Source organism: Lathamus discolor, chromosome 3, assembly GCF_037157495.1.
Source record: "Lathamus discolor isolate bLatDis1 chromosome 3, bLatDis1.hap1, whole genome shotgun sequence".
NCBI classification, from domain to species: domain Eukaryota; kingdom Metazoa; phylum Chordata; class Aves; order Psittaciformes; family Psittacidae; genus Lathamus; species Lathamus discolor.
The window spans coordinates 73951677-73975871 of record NC_088886.1 but is presented as its reverse complement, the minus strand read 5'-3'; the positions used below and the strand labels follow the sequence as shown (position 1 = coordinate 73975871).

Here is a 24195-nt window from a genome sequence, read left to right as displayed (position 1 = left end):
GTTTTCGAGGAGCCTGAGCCTTGCTAATAATAGTTGAGACAGGAAAAAAGTGCTGGACCTACAATCTCCTCCTCAGAATCAGTCCTTGTTTTTGAGGGAGGCTAGGTTTATGCTCCTCTCTGTGCTTTGTGTGCTTTGCTGTCTCTGCCTCCTCATGGAGACCACTGGTCTATTTGTCATTTTCTTTCATATGAAAGAATTATTGTGGATAAATATTTTTCCCTTTCAAAGGAGAAGCATAATCTGCAGGCAACCTAGTAAATACAGTGTCATGGGACTGGTGTACTCAAAAAGCAACAGAAGTGTTCTGTTTCTTTACTTAACTGTTGTGACTGATTAACCTTTCAAACCTTCTTTATGTTTTATTCAGAAATAGAACAGGAAACACAGCAAAAACCTTGGGGTCTTGTGAAAAAATAACTAGTTAAATCCATATCAAATTGAAATAAATTGTCATTTTTAATTAGCAGAATATGCTGAGTTTCTTCCCTGGCACGTCCTGAAGGCACATGAGGCTAAGGTTGTATGTAAATAAAACCAGTTTAATACCCACCCTTTGGCCCTGCTCTCAGTCCTCATTCTGAATGTAATAGTTGTCAAACCTGCTTCTTACATTGACGTATTTATTTCTACTTAATTTCTTGTTTTTCTTGTAATTTTGTTTCCGTAAAGGCTTTTCAGATAGAGACTTCTTTTTCTTAAGCCTTCCTGCCTTACAACAGTGGGTAAATTCCTTACCACTTGAGATGTTTTGCAGACTAAGTCTGGGTTAGAACTCACTCAGGAAATGAATTACATTGCCCTGCTGTAGCCTTTGCCGGAGAGGGAAAGAAGGAATGTACCTTGAAATTACCTCTAGGCTCCCAGCAGTAACAGTTTCCAAAAGCACTTAGTTTTAGTTTGACCTTCTTAATTCTGGAGTGATTGCAGTATGGACATAGTTTATTCCAGACATGACACAACCTTGCTCTTTCTTACTTGAATTTTGAACACCACAAAGTAAGTGCTGTTAATCTACAAAGGGCATGTGCCTACACTGGAATATGTTCAAGAACAGTCCTAAGTTTGAATTCTACCTTGATCTTGAGTTGTTCCATCAACCCTTAGGAGCTCTTAGTGGTAGAGAGCTTGAAACTGCTTAAGCGTACTGCCTTGGTCAGCGTGTATGGCAGTGTGGCTTCACAACTAAAATGAATTTGGTTTTACCCTGCCATAACCCTCACTGCAGGTTAATAGAAAGAGGGATACTTGTGTTCTCACCTCCAGACAGTTACCGGAGATTATCTTGTACAGTATTTAGATAACTAGTAGAAAAGACAACAGGGATAATTATGGGAGATCGCACTCGTGCAATAAATATCCTGCTGAGAATTACCTTGCCTGAAATTTTCTTTTTAAGCATCCAAAAATCACTTATTTCAAATGTGTGGCTGGGATTTTTTGGAATATTGTAGTTGAGTTTTCGTTTGGTCTCACCAGTTTCAGGACCTCTTTTCCTATGTTGTCTTCAGCTTTGACAGTATGAAGACACTGTTGCCATATATCCAAGTGATCAGTCCTTGTGGAAATTAACTGGGCACTGCTGTTCTTCATGAGTTGAAGGATTCAAGGCAATGATACTGCTCTTACATCATAGTACATAGTGTTGTGTGATGTAAATCAATTCCCAGACCTTCAGTGATGATGCATAATTTATTGACACAGAAGTTGCCATCTTTCTGACAGACAGACCCCATTCCATTTGGATTTTTCTTTTTTCATTAGATATTCCTCTTCACATATACTTTGAAACATTATTAAAGAAGGATGACATCAAAGGAGAACCTGTTGATACCTCATCTTCGAGAGGGGAAGTTAAAGCATCTCCAGAAAATGGTATGTAGATGTTCAATTTATAAACTTGCCACAAAGCAGGTTATCAGAGAAGGTAACTGGCAAGGCTTTAGGTGGATTTATATCAGAAGCCTGGGTTTTTTTTCCATTATAAATAGTTCAGGAATTGAGATTGCCTGTAAATAGCACCAGTGGAAAATATATTTTCAAGATGATACATGCTTTTTCTGTTGTAGACCATAATCAGCGTAATGTTTCTGTCAAGCAATGGAGCGATGGTTGTTTATCTACTTCCAAATCTCAGTCAGTGTCAGGAACATCTGACCAGCTGTCAGAAGGCAGAAAGAAAAGACATCTCAGTGAGACAGCAGTAGGTAAGAAAAAATGGTATTACTTAAGGCAGCACTACTTCTTTTATAATATCTGCTCTATAGATGAATTTGTTATCAGTGAGCTTTGAGAATTAATTTTAAGTTGTCTCTAAAAAGGATATTGTTACAAAACTTTACAGGAGTGAAGAGATGTACTTAGGACACTGTGAAAAGAATTTACTGTTTTAAAGTGCAGCAGTCTTTCTTCTTGAGTGTATATTACAAAAAGAGACAACCTTGTGTGTTTGACTTTTGGAATACTCTTGAAGGAAACTGCTCAACAGTCCAATTGTGTTTTTCTAATACTGGATGTTGTTTTTAATATGAAAGAGTTTTTTATAGTAGTCAGTGAAACAGACTGAATTGCAAAGTTATCTGTCAAATCATGTGCCTGACCAAACATTTACTATTCCTGGCATCTTTGGTCAGCTATGTTTCATTTGTTGTGTACTGTCATTTGTGGTTCTGGTTTCCGTCCAGACTGTGAAGAGGACTTAGGGGTAGCCAGTACTTATAATTAGTATTTTCACCCTTATCTTTATATTTTAAGCTGCTGAATCTCTGCTTAAGCACTTGGTAAATGAATAGAAATTGCCCTGTAATACGATATTTGGGGGACAAAAAATTCAGCATGCCATTGTAAAGATATATACCACCTTACCTCTCCAGGCTATTAGAATGTAAAACCTAACAGATTGTATTCCAGATTCATTTATGTGGAAAACTTTTGGCAAAATTCCTCCCAAGACATTTGAAGAAAATAAATCATTGAGTAAGAGGACAAACTATGTTAGTTTAAAAGTTCCCTTAAGAAAAGAATTAAAAGGTATAAGTGATAGTTAACTTTGTGGCAAAGATCACTTCTGGTGCATAGCCAGGTAAAACTCTTAGTGTGATCTTGCAATAGAGGTGGAGATAGGGGAATTACTATAGAGATGATTTAACTGAAAATTATGATCTATTTAAAAAAACAAAACAAACCACACCATAACCAACCAAATAAAATAAAAAGTTATAGGAGAGTGTAAAAGGTGGTTTTGGACACACTGAAAACTGTCTCAGCTTTAGGTGTTTTAACGTTTCCCTAAGTGTACTGTCATGCACGCCGAGATCAACAACTGGAGTTACTTGAGTGCACTAGTGAGAGAGAAAACTTCTTGCTATAAACCTTTTGAAGCTGCAATTAGTCTTCTGCTAATAGTATTTAGTTCTTTGAGTTAATGGAACAAAAAAACATAAAGCAGTCTTTTATCGTAAGGAGCGGTTTCCCAGTGCCAGAAAACTGCTGTGTGGTGTATTTGTGAGTAGCACCAGCAGTCCTAGCTTATTAGTGCTACGGGTATAGTACTACATATTTATTCCTAATTTGGGCTCTGTCTAGGAGAAATTATCCATGGGGAAGGTCAGCCTGATGAACAAGGCCAAAAATAAAAGCTGTGTGCCAGGGAGCTGCAGAGCTGCCTAGGAGATGAGAGTTCATGTCCTTGACCCAGCCTGTGCAATACCATCTTTAGGACCAGTCTTACCTCTTTTTCCGTATTGGAATTCATTGATTCTTTTTATTACTCAGTATATTAAATCTGAGTTTTCTTACTGGAAATTAAGGTAGAGGGAAAGCAGAAGATGGGTGGTTAAATTCTGAACCCCTTAAATGCTCTTTACACTGGGAGTGAATAAGAGTAAACAAGAATTACAGTTTGTCTGGACCAATGGACCTCTACTAGAAGAAACCACACATGGAGATCTAGAAACTGATTTTGTTTTTCACCCTTGCTGCAAGTTTTCTTTTATAATTTATCAAGGAAGAAACTGTCAGTGAGGGCCCAGTGAACGTCAGTGAGATGCACCCCAGCTGGGGAAGCGCCCTTAGGGAACACTGGGGACCGTTCCTCTAAGTCCGATTGCATTTGCTGTGTGGGTAATCTGTGGCAGTGCTTGGAAAAAAAAAGCAGCAGGATTTGCCCATATGAAGCTGGTTCCATGAGAAGAAATCCTTCGTAGAAGGAAAGGGATGAGTTTTGTGGAACAACAAGTAGCAAGTGTTTATTTAGATGGCTTTTTTTAGTATTTGGTAAATTAAGTGGTTAGCTGTGGGCTTCTAGAAATTACTTTACTATTACTGTATGGAAAAATATCTTTAGTCTAATAGACAATAGCCAGTATGCCTTTTTTTTGTTACTATTTTTCGTGACAGGAGAACATAACACTAAGTTTGAGACATTCTCCTTTCAACAAGCAGAACCTGAATCCCACAGCGGTTTTGCTGCTGCAACCAATGTCAATGTGATGTCTAAGCCCTCTCCCAGCACTTCATCACAGGTAAAGCAAAAGTGTATCAGTGTATCACTGTCTTAACTGAATTATCAACAGAGAGCTGTGCAGATTAATAATCCAAATCCATGTGCCTTTTGTATCTAAATTAGTGTTAAATTACAGTACAGAGCGTTTTCACAATGAACTAAGTGGATTATGTGAAGTAATTTATTCCAGATTGAGTATGTGGTGTTCCTGAAACAGATACTTTCTTGTAAAGGAATTTTGCAGATCATATTAACTAGAGAGCAAGTTTAGTTTATGGCCATTGGGCCTTCTCTTTTTCTTTTCCAGATTTTGTTAAATATACTGCGATTTATGTTCTGAATTTTACACAAAGGCTCTTATAACTTTTTTGTCTTGGTACAGCTACATAAAATGGCCTCATGGTGCAAATATAGTTGCAGAATTTAACTCTTAGCTTCACTATTTAAAACCTTTTTGAGCAGAACTACAGGCAAACTCTTGGGTGTATAAATTTGCTGAGGACCAGCATAGCTCTGGTTCAGTGAAGTTCCTGCAGAAATGCGCTTTGTTTTGTTGGAGTTCATTGACAATTTCATCATAATACTTGGATTTCAGTCCAGTGGTTCTGCTAAGCATAGCGGTATACTGGTGCTCTGTAAGTTGTCATGTTTCAATCTGGTGATGGCTTCTGGAGGGCTGGGTTTAAATCTGCGTCCCCCACATAGTTTTGACAATGCACACTCCTCTTTTTTAGCCTTGCTTGAGCAGACCACCATCAAAGAACACCTAAAAGAGCATTTAGAATAGGCTGCTTCCTTTAAACTTCAGCTAAAAAATGAGATCTTGTAATATGGAATGTATCATGATTTAAAATTAACTTTTCTCCTGTAATTGAGGGACTTCAGGTTTTGATCCATGTAGGTTCCATGCACTGGTGGGCAGAGACCACCACCAGGAATCCTACTGTGATCACAGCAAAGAAATGCACTTTGTGTCTTCTGTACTTCTTTGAGAAAACCACTTCTCATATAGGCTGTTCTTCACTGCTCAATGTCACTTCATTCTTTGGGAATTCTTAATTGTATCAGACTGAAGAATCACTTAGGTTATGGATTAGTAAATAAGATACAGAAGGTCGTCTTTGTAGACTGAACCATATGAAGAAGGCAGCATTAACTTCAGAGTTCTCATAAGTATTCAGGATTAACTGTAACTGAAATCAAGGAAAAGAAGCTCACTGATTTCCGCAAGAGTTATGCCACAAGATTAAATCCTGGAGATTGTTCTAAGATTCATTGAGAGCCCATCAAGGGGAGGAGCAGGGGCAGAGGTCATTAAGCCTGTAGAAAATGTGTTTGAGTTACAGATTTTCTCCTCTTGCAGTTCTGATGTTTCTCAGCTAAAATGCAGTTCCTATGATTTGAGCTGACGAATCTCCTCTGGTATTGATTATATTGTACAGCATAACTCCAGGAGGAGATTGAGAAGTGAGAGCTCTTACGATATAGACAACATCGTTATTCCAATGTCGCTGGTGGCACCATCAAAGTTGGAGAAACTACAGTACAAAGAAATCCTCACACCAAGGTTTGTTCATGACCTCCTTAGTTGCAAAGAATATACTAAAAGAGACATGAGAACATGATTCTGAGATAATTTAATAGTATTAAGATGATCTTTTCATGCGCTTGGTTTTTTTATCTTACGTACTTCAGTTTGTGTGGCTGCAGCTATGGGTAGCTACAGGGCAGCTGATAGCACAAGGGAAATAGTCTGATACACACAGGGAGGTGGCAAATGCACAGACTGGCTAAAAACGGAAGTGGGTTTATATCATGACTGTAGTCATATTCATGACCTTAAATGCATGATAAGGCTGGCATATTCTGAATGGTCATTTGGGGGTTGCTGTCTTTTTTGTGTGTTACGGTTCGTAAGAACATAGTTAACTGTTTTCAGTAAATTAAACAGAAATGTTTTCAGCATGTATTTGTAAAATTTATCAATTCTGATACAGTAGAATAAGTTGGGTTTTTTTTTTCCATAAAGTGTGAACCTGTAATTTTAGAAACATCTTCTAGAAACATGTCTTTTTTTTTTTTTGATCTGCTGTGCTGGATTACTAGCAAATTGCATCAGATGGCTGAATGCAGTTCTGTATGTTAACTCTCTAATTTGTATTTGCTTTTATATTGTCTTTGAAGCTAAAAATCTCATTAAGACTGTTGGGTAGCTTAAAAGCCATGTTGGAAAAAGGAAGGTTAAATATTGGTTTGGGAAAGGAAAACCTAAATTTGAGGCATCTGTTATCAGCTCTCCGTATTTGAAACTAATTTATTTGAAAGGATTTTGAAGCAGAAGCAAAGTTGAAGGAGGAGTAATTAACAATAGAGTGTAGAAACAGGAGAGTCATCGCTACTGCTGCAATAATGAAGCAGTGTTCAGGTTAATTAATTTGACTTTCCTTGTCTCACTTCCAGCTGGAGAGTTGTTGAATTTCAACCTTTAGAAAGCTCTCCTACAGATGAAGAAGAGGTAAGCTGTATTTTAATTAAATCAGCAGTTAATTAAATGAGCTACAATACAGAATTGGGATAATTGGTATGTATTTTCCAAAGTCACTGACTTCATGCAAGTATCAGACTGAAAATGTGTCTCATCCCAACCTACTTGACCCTATGGTGGATGACACGAATGGGACTATATCTGTTCATAATCATTGTTCACTTGGTTGTTTGGCTCCTCTGTCCCTTGCTGCTGGCACAGTCAGTACTTCCCTAACGGCCCTTTTGCTCAGGCCTCCACCTTCTCTGCTCCCAGGCACTGTGATGCTGGGTCTCTTCTGGGCTACCTGTGCTGTAATGTCTGTCCTTCTCTCTCATCTTATTTTTTCATGGCCAGTTCCCATGGTGTGTTGCTCTTCAGAAGATGGTTCAGAATTTTGCGTGCGGGCCCAGCACGTTTTTCTCAGTTTTCTTCTGCAACCTCCCAGCTGGGAGCAAACTTCTTTTGGTAGCTGTCAGGAACAATGTAACTTTTAGCATTTCCTGCTTGTCCCTTGAGCATAAGTTTGCACATCGAGTGCTACTGTTTCTTTCTCCAGACATAATCTACCTCTTTCTTCCAGGGAATGTCCCTGGACTTTGTGGCTGGGGCTTCCTTTCTCCCCTTTCTCAAATGAGGGGTTTGAGAATTTCCTAACACCAGCGTAAATGTACCAGCAGGTCTCTCCCTAGGCTTGTTTTCTGTCCTCCTTTGTGGCTCCTTTTCCATAAACTTGCCAGTTTTGCTGTGCTTTAGACATCTCTGTCTCCCTCCAGTCTCTGCTGTAGGCCCCTATCACCTGTTGTAACTGTAGGACTTGTATACGTACCTTCATCATCATCATCATCATCACAGACAGGTTTGGGTTAGAAAGGACCTTAAAGCTCACCCAGTTCCAACCCCTGCCACAGGCAGGGACACCTTCCACTAGAGCAGGGTGCTCCAAGCCCCGGTGTCCAACCTGGCCTTGAACACTGCCAGGGATGGGGCAGCCACAGCTTCTCTGGGCACCCTGTGCCAGCATCTCAGCACCCTCACAAGAAAGAGCTTCTGCCTTCCAAGATCATTGTGCACTCAGCTGCCTCCCTGCTGTAGTTGCACTCATGTGGCACCACACTCTCGGAGGGTCAAGAGGAAGAGAAAAACTTACTCTGTCCCTGTCTTTCCTCATGCACTTAGGAAATTCTAGTGCTCAGATTTACATCACCTCCGCCTTTGGATTTGGTACCGTGTCTGCTAGCAGGAAACACATCTGACCTTCTTTTGTAGTGAGAAGGTCAAACTACATACAAAGGAGAACTCCCCTGCAAGGGTATCTAATTAAACCATTTAGAGAGTATCTAACAAGGCAGCAAGGGTGCCCTGTCCCTTGAGAGTTTGCTGTTCAGTACTTTCACTTAGTGATTTTGCCTTAAGGGCTTCAAGGGGCTTGCTTGGAGCACTCAGTGGGTTTCTCCTTTAGGTTGCAAATCCCATACAGATGACTTATCTCACATACCTCTAGTGTATTTTGCTGGAGGCAGTTCAAGGTGTCTCTCTATGAAGCTTATGGGCTAATCACTTGTTTAGTAGCCTTCCCTGTACATTTGTATTTGGCATGATTGGCTGATCCTGTATGATTCATCCTTTGGCCAGGAAATAACTTGAGTTTAACAATAAAGCAGCTTTGCCTCCTGCTGTGGTCCAGTGCTTCTGTATTGTCTGTCAGCTGCTGGGTGGAATGAGAGAGATGTCAGACAAGAGAAAAAATACTAAAGATCTGTTTGCCTAAATCATCCTTTGCCAATTTCCCCCCTTTCTTTTAGGATTGTGTTAATTGGTTTGGGTGTTTTTCAGAGTACTGGAATAAGGTGGTTGCCCGATCATAATTCTTCCACTTCCTCGATTTAGGTTTTAGGCTGAGTTAGATTTGTTACTGATTGAGCATGAAAAAAGACATGAGGAAACAGCAGCATTTTCCTTCTTGCATTTTCTGCTTTCACACTCTGACACTCTTGAAATTGTTCCTTGTACTGAAATCAAAGCAAGCTTCAGTAGATCATCCGTGAAGGACAGGAGAGAGCAAAATGTACTTTCTGCTTTTATATAAAGTAAGCTCTTTCTTTGCTTTCTACTGCATAGTAGCCTGTGGAGGAACTCTATAATAGTGTCTTTTCTGCTTGTCCTCTGTGTGGCTAAATTTAAAACTTCTGGAGTTGTCCTTGTGTCAACCAGCAGTTATGGAGTACTTCCACTTGATATCTTCCCCTGCTGCTCTTCCCCTTCTCTTTCTTCATCATTTAAAGGCTTTCAGTGCAGCAACCTGTAATCCATACGATAGACTTGCACCCAGAGTTTCCACAAGTTACAAAAACAGGGGGTCCCAAATTTGTCATCCTCTGCGGAGCCACAGCTCCAGGGATGGGAAGTCAGCACTTTCTGAAAATCAGGCCTGTTTGCTGTCACTTTGAGTACAAAAAGCTTACTTTTTTGGCGGTGCCAGATTTTTGTGTCTGGACATTTTGCCTAACAAGGGCAAACTTAACAGTTGGGCAATGCAAAAGTTAATCTACTGCCTGTTTCTGCTCTGTTTCTTGCCCTAAAAATACTGAGTTTTTGGAAACAGAGCAATTGAATTTCCTGTTTGCCAGGATGAATTTGCAGTCTGCTGTTGCTTTAAGGCAGAGGAGGGTGTGGCACGGGTTTTCCTGGTTTATTTTGGTTTTAGTTTGTTTTGTCCAGGTTAAAGACTCTGGCAAGGCACAGTTGTAAAGTAACGTTCAAGTTCAGTTTGTAGTTGTTTTAGTCATGACAAATCCTTTGGAAGAATTCTGTGTGTCATTAGTTTTGCATTAAGTGTTTCATGGCTTATGAGTCAGTGTTTCCTGGGAAGCCAAAGACACAGACTTTGTTGTTTTGAGAACCTTTCAGAAACATTCCGAGTGCCATTCAACATTAATGCACAGTGTCTTGTACCTTAACTAGATGTGATGTGGGGATCCAAACCTTAGTTTGCTTGAAGTCTTTTTCTTCGAGTGAAATCATTAGACATGCCTCACAAACAGGCCTTCCTAATAGTCTTTTCTCTCAACGTCCCTGCCAGCTCCATCCACTGGAGAATGACAGTTCTTTTGTCCTTTTTCAAACCAACCTTAGTGGGGGGAAATAAAAATTCTCCAGTTTTAGCAGCTTTAAATGAACCCAAGGGTGGTGGAGGAAATATCTATAGTGTTACTAAATAAACAAGTAGTTAAATCTGCTATCACCAGCTATGGAAAAGGAACAGTATGGCTTGTATCTGTATGTTATAGAATCATAGAATAGTTAGGGTTGGAAAGGACCTTAAGATCATCTAGTTCCAACCCCCCTGCCATGGGCAGGGACACCTCACACTAAACCATGCCACCCAAGGCTTGGAGAGGAATGTGGACTTTGAATTTTGAACGGAAGTATGTTAGAAATTAAGTTTTCCCAGCACGAAAAGTTCTGGCAATTTGCTAAGAAAAGTATTTTCAAAGTCTTGAGTTTTTCTTTCAAAATTATCTTTTGTTTCCACTTCAAAGGCAAGCTGAGCACAAGGAAAAATCCTGAATTTTCCCTGAGGGAATAGCACTTTCGTAGTTCATAAAATTCTCACTTTTACGCTATATACCATTGACCTTGGAAAGTCAGCATCAGAACTGAGATGCAGCCCCACACGATGCCATCCAAGTGGTGGATCTGGTGAATTCCAGAGAGAGGAGGAAACCCATTAAGTTGACTGTTGACTTGCATGAAAGGAAACCAGCAACTAACAAAGTGTTCTGTGTTTAACATAAATAAATAAAAGCAGTGAGGCATCTTCAAAAAGCAGTCATGAGGTGGGCAAACAAAGCAGGCCTGTTTGTATGAAGGTTCCTGCTGAGTGCTGGGCTGAGAAGGAACCAGACAACTACAGCTGTAACAAGCAGGTCCTGTGGCCAATTCAGATCACTCTGAAGTCTTTGGGATCCTTGTCATTGACCACATTAGATTTCATTGTGGTGCTGTAGTTTGTGACCAGCTGCCTAGGAAGTGTGCTCTCTAGCAAACTGAGTGCCACTACCACGTAGCTTATAGCAGCATAAATGCATTGCAATGCTTTGGGTTTGTGCTCCTAACAGTCATAAACCACCTTAGTGCTGCAAGACTTGATAAGAAGAATGGCCTCGCAGAAAACCTGTGGGCTGTAGTTGTTTGGAGTGGAGTACTTCCAGCTGACTGTGTATGGTGCTGTCTGGCACTGCAGGGAGGACTTGGCGTTTGGGTCTGTATTTCAGTAGTCTCAGCTGGAAGATAAATGGTGGTACTTGTGTAACACCACAGGGGATTTTGCTTTATAGAAGAAATTCAGTTTATTTTCCATGCCCCCCCCCTCCCCCCCCCCATTATTGGTACAGGTCTTACTTAGGACTGATCTGGCAATGCAGCTGTACAGCTCCTATGCCCAGGAATTGTTCTTTCCTAGAATTCCTCTGCTTTTGTGAGTCAGGAGCAGCTGGCACCAAATCCAATGGCTGCAGCACTCGTGTGCTCTCGCCAACCTTAGCTTTTTAGGTGAACTTTGAAGAGCTTGAATGGTTTGGAGCACTTTGAAGTAACTCTGAGCTGTGCTGGAGGGGTCCAGCCAAGAGCTCACTCTGCCATGTGGGGAGTGAGGGGGAAGGGCAGCAAAGTGCTGCTGGTCCAGCCAGGTCTGAGGAGCTTCCTGGTGTGCTGCCAACAGCAAAATGAAGATGGTTCTTTCTAAGGGAAGATCAGAGGTGATAGCTGCATCTGAGGAGTTTTAACCTAAAAAGCTGGCTCTTGTCTGACTACGAACAGTTGAAAGTACTCACATTAGGGTTGTTTAAAGCTGTACCAGGGTCATGCAAATCATTTGCTAAGAAATAGTCCCTGCAGAGCAGAAAGCATTTTCTGCTTGGTTTCATAGCAGGAATGCAGCACCTCAGGTTTGCTGAGTTCCTGTCGGTGCAGAGCTGTCGAAGTCCTTAGTGATCTCAGACCTGTTTCTCTGTGCGTAAAAGAGCACCCGACAGATCCTGCTGCCTCCCAGCCTCCTCCTAAAGCAGTCTCTGGAAACTCCTGGAATTTTTCCTTGTCTTTATTGTGTGCTTTTAATACTGCCCTGATTTGCAAATGAATACTTGTCCTCTTAATTTTCTGCCTCTCACCATAGAGAAAAATTTGTTAGTTGCAGGGGGGGGATAATTTCTATATCCATTCAGATCAACCACAGACATGTAAAGAAATAAAGTGAAAGTGACAGCATCCCATATACCAGAGCTGTAGTGAGAATATAAGCTGTATTTTGATGTGCCTTTTTACTGCAAGCATGCATTGTGTTACCTCCTCTTGTTTGGTGAACAGACCTCTGCAGAGTTATATCTAATATTAGCTGCCTGTCTTTCTAGTGATGTTCATTTTTACGGCAGCAGCTATGCCTGTGTTTTGTTACAGATAGAAGATCTGTCAGATGAAGTGTTTGCCTTACGCCACAGCAAGTATGAAGAACGAGAGAGAGCAAGGTGGTCGCTGTGGGAGCAGAGCCGCTGGCCCAGGAGGAATAGCAGGCAGGTGTATTGACTTTGATCAGAGGGTTCCTGTTGAACCATTGGTGTTGGCTGTTGGCTCAGCAGTTTCAGATATGCTGCCACAGAAACATTGGAAAATGAGGGCATTCATCATCAGGGACAGTACTGGGTATGTCTGGTGTCGTGGCTGGAAAGGAAAGGCAGTTCTGAAGCATGGATACGTACAGAAATGAGGCATGTTAGTGACCTAGTATTAGTGAATAAAAATCTACTCCCATACTGAGCACACAGCCCTGCTAGTTTGTACCACTCCCAGTTGTTACAGCTTTAGCCACCAGTGAGCCCTTCTTCACCCACCTTAGATGAAAGTGCACTACACTAACCATTACTGAAGGGTCCTGGGCTATGCCAGCCCTGAAAAAGTCATTGTGTGAAAACGGTTAACTCCCACAGGCTTGCTGTCTGGAGCAAAACTCGAAAAGCCTTGCAAAAAGTAGCGTGTATAAGGGCAAGCATTGTAAAGCTGTATCTGCAGTTTGGCTCAGGGAAAATGATCCCCATAAATTGCTTCAGAACCTGCCAGGACAAAAAGCATCCTATAAATGCCAGGATAAGTTTTTCTGCTATTTATCATATGATTATGCCTGCTTATGCCTGAAAGTGAACCATGACACTATGAGTAAATATGTAGAGATAGGAGGGTTTTTTAATGCAGTATAAAATTAGAGCCAAACAGTATCAAGGAATTCTATTTAAGCAATTTTGAATATAAAAAATGCAGGAAGTGTACTGAAAAATCCAAGTTCTGTATGTACCCTTAATTTTGAAACTATAAACGTCATGGTGAAATCTTAATGCTACTCGAATTCAGAAGTAAAATTGCCATTGATGTGAGAAGGGCCAAGCTTCTACCTGGCATTCAAGATGTGTGCCAGTATTTTAGGTCTAGTTCAAAGTTGCATTAAGGGCAAGGTCAACATTTTTAATCTTATTTTGACTGATTTGGAGATGGTCCAGAGCAGAGCTGGGGAGACCAAAGACCTGCTGTGTCCTCTGGAGTACGCTGGCACAGCCCGCTAATGGTGCAGTTTGGATTCCACAGGCTCCTGCCAGTGATGGCATGTTCTCCTGAGTGGGAACAGCCCGCAGCTCCCTGACTTCTCTGGTCCAAAGTTACAGTTCTGGCAAGCGTGTGGAGCAGGAGTGGGAGCAGCCACCATTTATTCCACAGCCATAGCATGCCCATTGCAACCCTGTTTTACTCAAGTTACTTCCTCCACATGGCATGCTTTGCTTTGGCTTCTGACAACAAGGTTATCAAGAAGTATGTATGTTTTCATCTGCTCTTTTGATTTAAATGAGTAGAATGTAGGTAGCATGTAAGGAGAAACTGAATCCTCTGAAAATAATCTGAACTGTTCCTGGCAATGTGAAGGGGCAGGGAGTAGCTCTTACGACTCTCATCTCCTACCCTGCACTAGGTCTTACAGCAGAAGTGCTGACGGGCGACACAGCCAAGATTCGGCGCAGAAGGACCAGCACAGCAGCTCCTGCACCTCGCTGCACTGCGCTGCTGAGCCTGTGCCCAACTTGACTTCAGAGGCCCCCAGCTCTGTTTGTTCAGGGACTGCACAACTCTGCAAGGAGAACCAGGAAGCAAAGGTGAGTGCTTCCAAGAGTGTCCAGGTGTGGTCAGGTCTTCATTGACTGGTATCTCTAACCTAAAACAAAGAACCTGAACATATGCTCTTGCCTCACTGATCAGCAGTTGAGGCTGACACCCTTGTTTACGAACATAGCGCTCATGTTTAGAAACCAGATTGCTGAGCTTTATTAATGAAGCCTCAGGTAAAAATGGCATTGCTCAGTACACACAAATGTGGCAGGCCTGAGTTCACGGGTACTGGATCTTTATTCAGAGATGTTGGCCAGGGTTCCAGAGAGGGTCAGGTATCATGGAAAAGAGCTTCCCTCGCTCCTGTGCTGTGCCTGTTCAATTGTAGCTCTGTTACTAGTTCAAAACCATATGAAGCCAGCCTACACTGACAGCTGGTGCCTAGCAGTGTTGTATTCTTTATGTGAAGAGCACTGCAAACATTGTAAAGACAGACACTCATGTGTTACGTGATAGCAGACCATTCTGCACATAGCTGATCAGTTCAGACTCAGCTGCCATCCCTTTTCCCCTCCTCTTTCCTCTTTTTCCACCCTCACTCCTACCCTTCCCATTCCTTTCAGTCTGGGCTGTGGGAACTTCGAGTTTTTCCACTAAAAGATGAAGAGGTAGAAGCTTTACTGTGCCAAGATCAAGTAACGAACCAGACTGAAATGTCAAGTGCAGCTTTGCCCAGCGACTCTCTCTGTACTTCCTGCACACCCATTGGGCTGACAGACAATGGCCATCCACCAAGGAAACAATCCACTGAAGAGGCAGAAGACTGCGAAAATGCTTGCCTGGGAATCAGCAACACAAGAAAACAAAGGTGACAGGGAATAATGTGGTTCATTAAGAAAGCCAATTAAGGTGGAGAAAAGTGTAAGGTAAAATCCCTCTTGTTCAGCATATGACAGCACAATTCAAAACCTGTACGTTAGCCGCATATAATATCTTTTCTTTCTTGCTTTGTAACAGGCAGGATTAATCCCAAAGACAACACTTTCTTCTTCCTGAACCCCAAGAGAAAGTAATTATTTCAAGCTGGAAGTCTAATATTCCCAATGTCGGGAGTGGGCGCACATAAATTGCTGGCACCATTCACTTTCTGTTCTCATATTGCCACATTGTTAATAATCATCCTTTTCTGTTTTGTTTGTTTTCAAATGCATTTCTGGTCCTAGTGGATTCTGGTTCAGCAGGAGATGCTGTCTGCCTTAACCAACAACTTCAACTGAACACAGAAAAACTACTTGAAAAAACAATGGGGCCAAGAGAGAGCCTCAGGTTATTTTCCTGTGTGGCATGACCACGGGGCAGAAATCTGCCTAAGTGCATGTGTGTTACCCATGCGTAAGATAAGGGTAGGCTGAGAACAGGCAGTTTCAAAGCAGGCGCTCTGGAAGCCTTGCATCTAGCTTAAAACCTGTACTCAGCTCTCAGTAGTGCTGGGACGTTTCATATAGATGTCCTCAAGCAATGAAATAGGGATAGACCACTGCATTTCAATAGCCGCTGTATCTGCTACTCACAAAGTAGGGTTTCTGCTTCAGTCAGGCGGGTATAGAGAAACAGAAGGAAAGAGCAGTCGAGACAAATCAGTGACGCAGCTCTCTGAAAATTGTGGCTTGGGTCATCTTACTTCCTTAGTCCTCCAGTAGCAAATGAGGCTCATAATATTTTGCTTTAATATGTTAAAGTCTTGTTTCAGTTTCTGTACAGTGCCTTGGAAGAGTCTCGTAAGTATGCCAACATTTGGTAACTAGCTGAAAAGGAAAAGATGATTGATGTCTTGTGTCCTGGGTTCAGAGTTACTGGCTGGGCTTAAACCATGACATCAAGAATAGAAGACCAGTAAAGACCCCAAAGCTTCTTGTTGTGATTCCCAGCCAGTTTAGAGTGAGGAAACAAAAGCCAAGTTGTTTAAACTTGCATCTAAATAGTGTAGCTTGCGATGTATCCGCAATCTCAAGAGGTATTAACAAAGATTAAACATTGAATGTAGGTATAATCCATCAACAGGAAGTTTTTCTGTGTAGGACAGTTGAAGACAATTTAATAGGAGTCTCTGCTTTTGTGCAAAATTCCTTCCATGTGTAACATCTGGAGTGGCACTGGACAGATGACCCAGTTTTAGTGTCAGTTTCTATTTTTTGGTCAGAATGACAGGAAATACACACTGGGCATCTAAAAACAGTTCAATTTCAACACTACAACCTATTGCTACATTGTAGTTTATTGCACATTCTGATTATTTTTTTAAACACTTTTTTAACACTGGTTTGTCTTAAACTTGAATCTTGCCTCAATGTCTGATACAATAATCTTTGATGCAAGGTTGGTTTTTTAATTAAAAGTTATTTCTATATATGTTGGATACAGTCTGGATTTGATGGCCTTTTGGCAGTGACACGTCCTCTTGGCACAGAGACCCGCTTCGCCCGGAATGGCTTTGCAGGCACATTGGAGTGGCAGCAGCACTGCACTGGTGCTGTGAGGCTGAGGCCCCCCTTCAGTGTCTCAGTACAAAGGTGGATTTTTTCCATCCCTCTTGTCCTACATGTGCATCTGCTGCTGGGAAAAGGTTTCTGGAAGTTATGTGCCTCAAATGCTTTGCAGGTCTTTCCAGGCCTGTATCCATTCATTAAGAAGCCTGATCTAACCAGCTCTCATCCAGCTTTGTGGTAAGGTCAGGACTTCCCTCTCTGTGTGATCCCTGGGGGACAGTGTGAGGAGTTCCTGCAGTTCAGGACCCAGTAAACCACCCTGCTATCTGCCTTCCATGTCCTAAAGGTGCCTCGGGAAATGGAAAGCAATCCAGCATTTTACGGATAGGACTGAGAGGGACCAAGAACAGGCTGTATCTGCTTTCCTCACATCACCTGCCTCCCTCCAGCAGCCTTTCATGGGGCAGGTGAATGCTGTGTACGCACAGCCACGGAGATGATGGGTTTTGGGAAGCCCTAGGCTGTGCTCCTCACCCACAGCACCTGTATCATGATTTCCACCTTGCTGCAGCAGACCAGACACTGTGCCCTGCCCTCTCTGCTCTGTGCCTCTTTACTCCAGCCAGTGAGCACCCCATTTTTCAGTAGCCTCAGTTCACTACAAACACAAGCTTAGGAAGTTTAACTGAGCTTGCTCACAGGACCTGCCCCCTCCATTCACCTTCCCCTGTACTGCGTGCATCTGGAATTGGCACTCTTTTTTACTGCTGCAGGTCTTGTTCCTGCAGAGCTGGACTCCCATCTCCAGGCAGTGCAGCTTTGGATGGATGCTGGTGTCATGAGGAAGCCACTGGTGGTAGGAGTGGGCTGAGAGCAGAGCCAGGCTCATGTTTGAAGCCATTAAAACGTGTAAGAAACCCTGGCTGGGCTTTTTTCCCTTTTAAACCATCCACCACTGTGTTTGATGTGGCTATTAAGCCATGGAAATGGCTGTCAGCACTGCTCCTAATGTTGTGGGCTGAAGGCATTATAAAGGCTGCCTGTGAAACAGCAACTTAAAACACAATGCAGCAAGGTCCCCCCATGCGTAAAAGCGTTTGCTGCAGCTTGACAAAGCCATTTCCCTTACACATCATTTACCATTTTCAAAGCCATTTTTTAAAGCCACTTCCATTCTGCTCCCTGCTGCTAGGAGGGTTTAAACACTTCATCTCTGCATCCAGGACCTTAACGGAAAGTAAGTACAAACACAAACTTCTAAGCCCTATTAAAATTAAGTAAGTTCTGTGTGCATCTCATGCAGTGTTTTCTCTTGCTCAGAGATGTGCTGCACCACCCTGAGCAGCACATGCCCAAGCACAGCCTTACTCAGCTATCTCAGAGTTTCTTTTACCCTGTTTTCCCATACAGACAGATCACCCTGGACCGTTTGAGCCCACATGACTCATCATCAGAGCGTGCTCCCCTTTGTTGCTGAAACTTAAGAGTATTGCAACATCTAACAGGCCCCGGGATTTATTTGGCCTTGCGCGTATGATGCAAGCTGCTGCTCTGGTGTCCATGTCAGTGCTGGGTTCAGGTCCTGCAGCTGTGGTACTTCCACTGTGGGGCTACATTACTGAGGACAGGCTGAAATAGAGCCTGACAGATTACTTCTGTTAATACATAGAGGCAAGAAACCGGAATGGTCTTAAGCAGTAAAAGAACAAGTTATCATTACTGGTACTTCCATGGATGCTCTGTAATCACCGATAGATTGAACCTTATGTGTGTAAACAGCTGCTGCACACACCTGGGTGGGATTTAGATGGAAGAAGCAGTTAAGTTTACTGTGGGGGTAATTTCTCCCTCTCACAGCACTCCTGACCTGAGAGTTGGTGGAAGTGCAAACTGCCAGATTTGAAACACAGTGATACAACCTGTGAAAGCAAACATACCACAGGGGTCTGTGCTCAGACTGAAGCACAGTAATTAATCACAGTAATCGATTAACAAAGCACAGTACCTCGGTTAACCCGCAGGACATTGGGATGTTCCCTGTCCCCCTAATGAACTAGAGAAAAAAACAGAAATGGTTTGATTACCTTTTCAGCCCAGTTTATGACCAGCTGCAGGAGGCAGGGCTACTACAGCTGTCCTCCTGCTGCTTTCAATAGCATGAAAATAGCACTTCCACATCCTAAACTGTCATTTTCAGGGCCTGTTTGTGGCTGCTTGCCCTGCACATCCAATATCAGAGCCAGGCCTGTTTCTCTGTGCACACTGTATTAGACTACACAGGTTCCTTCCAGAGGTATGAATGAGCTGCTTTAACACACTGAACAGCCATTTGGACAATTACCCTTCCTAGCCAAGCTTTCTCTTGGCAGACCTCTTCAAAAAGATGTCTTCAGTGCAGTAGGTCCCAATGACTCCATTTTTCTTTTGCTAGTTCTCAAATGGGACATTTGTTCACCTAAACCACAATTGATCACACAGGAAAAAGCAGTTCAGCCATTTCAGACACTTCTCTAGACTGTTTGAACTAGCCCTAGCTCCTGCTACAAGGACAACACATTTGACTTTGGCCTTGTGGAAGTGCGACTGCCTGCAGCTCTTCAGCCTCTTCCCCTAGGGCAGCAGCAGCAGCAGCGTGTTTGCAGCCCTCCTGTAATGACAAGTTAAAGGGAAAAAGCACCATGCAGAATACCGTCAACTACCAAAGGGGACAGCAGCCCTAATTAGAGCCATGGGAGGCAGGTCTAATTAAAAAGACCTGCTCAGCTCTTCCTCTAGTGTTTGCCCATTCCCATGCTGAAGCAGGCCAGGCTGTGAGGTCAGTACAAGCAAATTGAAGGTATGAGAACTATTTGGCTTCATATTTAAGAGCTGCATTAAGCCTTTTACAGAGCCCTGTAGTGGTTTCAGTCTACATACACCGAAATCACTTGGTAGGCAACATTACTGTACGTCACTATGAAAACTGTTTACTGAGGCACATACACAAACCAAGGAGCCTGGGGGTCAAAACAAGGGTTTGCGTTTTTTCCACCAACTGTAGGGTTTAAAGCGTCATTCCTCCATGGAATCCCATCACTGCCAGGGATTTCAGACACAGCTATCTGAACTGGCTAGCTGAAAGATAAATAAGGACATATTTCCCACTTTGTGAGTGGCAAAGTTGTTGCACTGACTTGTTTGATGCTTGTCCTAATGTCAGTTGAGCACTTGTATGCAGTAAAACTAGACATAGCAATGTTTCTAGCAGCGGTAGCATTTGTTCTGCCCTCTTAAACTGTGTTTTTCCCAAACTCACTTATTCCCATACCCACTCCTTCTTGGCAGTCAGCTAAAAGGACACTTACCACACCAAGGAAGGGGTGTTTAATGCAGAAGTGGAAAAGTTTTGTAGGAATGCACAGATCAAATACCAAATACAGACAGCAGAAGGCAGTTTTGATTAGAGTCTTCCACAAGAGAGGCTGCTTGTGGTGATGCTACACTCTTCTAGCAAGCAAATAACTGACTGCAGTTTAGGTCATTCCAGTCAGTGTCCTAGGCTGTGCCTCCTCAGAATCACGAGACAGGTTCAAACCACTGCATTTCCAACTCTGAAACACAGCCAGAATGTTTGCACTGCTGCTTGCTTCATTGCAGCGAGGGAATGATTCCTCTGTTGAGCAGCAACAGGTTTCCATAATCAACGTTCGGATGTTCATCCAGCCCTCCCTCACATGAGAAACAAGGGATCTCCTGCCTGCACAGAGCCTGCTGGAACACCGCTTGGGTGGGTCTCATCGATCCAGACAGCGCTTCTGAGCTGCTTCTGAACACACATTCCTTAGGAGATTGATCACAGATCTCGGATCTGCACTCTTCATAATGGCGCTGCCAGATACGATCATATTTGCACCTGCCTGAAAGACATCGAACACCCACTCAGTAACACGGAACAGATCCACTTCTGAAAGAGTTTCCTGCTGTAGAACAGGTGGGACACAGGTAACACGTCTACCTACAGCCACAACCCAAGTCCAGAAAAGGGAACTTCCTCAAATAGGCAACTGCTTCATCATTACTACTAACTCAAACACACAATAAGCAACCAACTTCTCCAGCTTCAGGGGAGGCTTCAGTAGCTGCTATCAAAAAGGCACCAGACAGGACCACAGGAAAACACTGATCCTGTGTGCTTTGCTGTTCCTTCTGAAAGCTCACAGCCAAAACGCAATTCCTCCTGAGCTTTATTTCCCAAGGGAAGTCTCATAGCACAGTGACTGAGAACGCTGCCCTGCATGAGCCTCTTACCTCTGCACACTTGTGGATGGTGTCGGGCCCAACTCCTCCATCCACTTCGATGTCCAGTGAGGGAAACTGTGTCCTCAGCCACTGAACCTGAGGAACAGCACAAAAAGGTTGACCCCGAGATCCACACTCACCTGCTACAGTTACATAGAGCTGCTTATGCACCCAGCCAAGGTTTATTCACTTCCCCGCTATACCCCATACCGTTAATTCGCTTTATGCTCAACAAATAAGGGAAGAGAAACTTGGTTTACCTTTGGCATCATGTCTTCCATGAATTTCTGCCCTCCAAATCCAGGTTCAACCGTCATCACCAAAGCCATGTCTATCTGATTGGCCCAAGGTGCCAAGTGCTCAACCGTGGTGCAAGGCTTGATCGCCAAGCCAACCTGCAGCAGAGGAGAGACAACTCCAAGTGCGCCTTAGGATGACAGCAGCACCGGCGTGAGCTCAGAATGGACTCCTAGGGAAACAGGGATGTGTCTGTGCAAGCAGGGGAAGCACAGGCTGCTGGAAGTCAAGGCTCCTGACTGAAAACCAGCTTCACGCACAGTATCAGGACTGCATCAGCCGCTCTCTGGCCATCCAAAACTGCAGTGAGGGGTCTTTCATCGCCATAAACGCGGCTGCTGGCTGTGCTGCACACAGTGCGCTGCTCCAGCCCCACCTCCCCTCACCTTCATCCCATTCTCCCGAATGTCCTTTATCAACGCTCCCGGGTTGTCCGTAGCTTCCAGGTGGAAGGTGTACTGGTTGGCGCCCGCCACAGCCATCGGCTTCACCCACTGCTCCGGCCTGGCCACCATCATGTGCATGTCTGCAGGAGGGGAGCGGAGCCGAGCCGTGAGGCAGCGCGGCAGCCGGGCGGGGAGCCCCGTGTCCCCCGGCACCCCCTTACCGAAGAAGGGGTCCTGGCCCAGCTGCTTGCGCAGGCTCTCCACGACGGGGTGGCCGAAGGTGATGTTCGGCACGAAGTGTCTTGGGGCCGAAGAGAGAACACCCGCCACCGCTGGTTACCGCGGGCCGGGCCGCCCCCGGGCCGCCCCCCGCGCTCCCTCCCCGCCCGCCCCGGCCGTTACCCGTCCATGACATCGAGGTGCAGGTAGTCGGCCCCGCAGTCCAGCATGCGGCTGCACTCGGCGCCCAGCGCCGCCAGGTCGCTGTTGAGGATGGACGGCCCGACCCGGCACCCCGACGCCATCGCTGCCGACCCGCGCATGAGCCGCCGCGCTGCCTGCTGGGACAGGGACGGCAGGGAGGAGGCGCGGCACCGCCCCGCCCGCGGCCCCCGCCGCCATCTTGGGTGCGGTGGACGGGGCGCTGTGAGGGGCGGGCGGATGGGATGGAGCGCAAGGGCTGCAGCTCCCCGGTTCTGCAGGGTCGTTCGCCCATTAAGTCGCCTTTGGCGCTTAGGAGGGCACAGCCTCCCCCAGCAAGGTTTGAACTAGGGCGGGGGAAGATTGGGGCAGTGCTTGGAAGTTCCCAAGGACGTGCGTTCTGTCAGCCCTGAGGCAGCTCCAGGCAGCGGCACCCTGAACGCCAGGCGGGGGCTGCCAGTAGCAGGGTGAGAGCAGGGCGGTGAACGTTAACAGTGCCGGGAACAGCCCATCCGAGCCTGCTCCGGAACCTGAGGAACGCGGTGTTGCGCAAGAGGCTCAAAGGCAGCACGCCGTCCTTCTGCCATCACTGTATTTAGTCCTGGGAGCAAGGGCTGCATCGCACGCTGAGGCGAGGGGACCGACACAGGGACGAGACGCGCGGAGCCCGGACGCGTGTTGGACATGACATGCGCTTAAGGCCTCTAACACTAGTTAAGCAGCATCATTTGTCTTGACAGCAGCAACGCACCGGTTCTGTCACAAAGACACTGGGGCAGAGCAGGAACCCGGCCAGTACAGTGTATGCACCTCATGAGTACAGTAGTAAGTGCCACCGATCGCAGAGTAAAGCACAAGAGAGAACAGGCTGGCTGTTCCACCTCAACACTCGTCCAGCACAACCAAAGCCACCCGCACAGCCACCTGAATCAAACGGAATTACAGAGTATTACATCACTGATAAGCTGTGCTGATTTCTAGCAGGGTAGACATTAAAAAGAAGCATTATAGTCCTTGCTATGGCTTACCACTATGGATTCACCGGCGTGAGAAACCTGGATGGGAACATGTGTTACATAGACTGAATTAAGTGAAGGAAATCACAGTTACTTTGCTATAGTTAGAGTGGAGTAACCATGGTGAGGTTTCATTAGGGAAGATGCTTCCCTCTCAGTTTCAGCAGCCAAGGTCACTATCGAATGCACCACGCATTCCCTGCGTGTTGTGCCAGAAACACTCCTCCCCGCACGACTGCCGGCATCCAGCCTACCTGGGATCTGAAAGTGAAGCTGTTTTCCCTCATTTGTGCGTCACTGGTACTAATAAAACTCAGCATCTGGAATCTAGCTGTTCTGGGAGCGAGCTCCAGGCTAGGAGCAGCTCCAAAGCGGTCTCTATGTAGCTGGTGCTGAGGAGCTAAGCGGTACAGCGTGTTTTGGTCAGCACAGGAAGCGGTTTGTCATTGAGGACACTGCCGTCTTCACTTCACCCTGGCTCTGACAGAACCATGGTCATGTTAGGTTGCATTAGTGCCCCATCTATAAATGCATATATGGTGGTACAAGTGGTGCCTTTTCAGCCCTGCTCTTCCCAAGAGGTGCTGGGAATCAACATCTCCCCAGCGCAGAGGGAGCAGAGCACGCTCAACACCCCCAGGCCTGGGGGAAGGATGGCTTTTGCTACCTTCAGAGGTCTAATGTGCATGAGTTCCCTCCTCAGGCTGGTGTGCACAGCTCCCATCCCCTCTGAGCATTTGGCAAGTATGAGGCAGCAGAGCCCGAAGGCTCCATGGGTTTCAGCAGGCTCAGACCTGCTGTCAGATGTATGGTTACTTTTCCACACACACCAGTAACAACTGCATGCTGCGCTACAGCAGCGAGGCAATGGCTTGTATGGCAGTATTTTAAACAGCTGAGCCGTAGAAGAGAGATGTCCTTTCTATGGAGAGTCCTTTCTATGGAGATGGACAGGAGGGTATCATTCTCTCTCCTCAGTAAGGCTGGTTTATGATGTGTGTGTCCAAATTACAAGCCCTCAGGAGCCAGACTGGCAATGAGCACATTCCATCTCAGGATGATCTGAAGCATTTTCCTCGGCACGATAATGCCGTGATGACAAACTCGGGCTCTTCTAACGTAAGCTGCGAAGGGCAGG

At 44.6% G+C, this 24195-nt stretch overlaps 2 protein-coding genes across 9 annotated transcripts in view; one reads left to right on the top strand and one right to left on the bottom strand.

The window, feature by feature from the left end:
* Positions 1–16581, top strand: part of KANSL1L (KAT8 regulatory NSL complex subunit 1 like) — a 64837-nt gene extending 48256 nt beyond the window's left edge. For 5 of the 7 annotated variants that reach the window (XM_065669811.1, XM_065669812.1, XM_065669806.1 and 2 more), the window contains 8 exons: positions 1765–1875; positions 2070–2207; positions 4399–4523; positions 5947–6071; positions 6965–7019; positions 12486–12598; positions 14041–14221; positions 14798–16581. In XM_065669811.1, the coding sequence (XP_065525883.1) occupies positions 1765–1875; positions 2070–2207; positions 4399–4523; positions 5947–6071; positions 6965–7019; positions 12486–12598; positions 14041–14221; positions 14798–15046 (1097 nt within the window). In that variant the 3' untranslated portion in view covers positions 15047–16581. The remainder of the gene's footprint in view (positions 1–1764; positions 1876–2069; positions 2208–4398; positions 4524–5946; positions 6072–6964; positions 7020–12485; positions 12599–14040; positions 14222–14797) is intronic. The other 2 variants (XR_010610618.1, XM_065669807.1) reach the window with 2 other exon arrangements.
* On the bottom strand, positions 1706–22188 carry RPE (ribulose-5-phosphate-3-epimerase). Of its 2 annotated transcripts, none has more exons than XM_065669814.1 (6): positions 22024–22188; positions 21843–21922; positions 21622–21761; positions 21199–21333; positions 20948–21034; positions 1706–2161 (listed from the first exon to the last, which is right to left on the bottom strand). In XM_065669814.1, exons 1-6 carry the CDS (start codon positions 22161–22163, stop codon positions 2144–2146), a joined length of 600 nt encoding a protein of 199 aa, XP_065525886.1. In that variant the 5' UTR covers positions 22164–22188; the 3' UTR covers positions 1706–2143. The 2 variants fall into 2 exon arrangements, with proteins under 2 accessions (XP_065525886.1, XP_065525885.1); XM_065669813.1 differs by lacking the exon at positions 1706–2161 and adding an exon at positions 20008–20556.
* Between the last annotated feature and the right edge of the window lie 2007 nt (positions 22189–24195).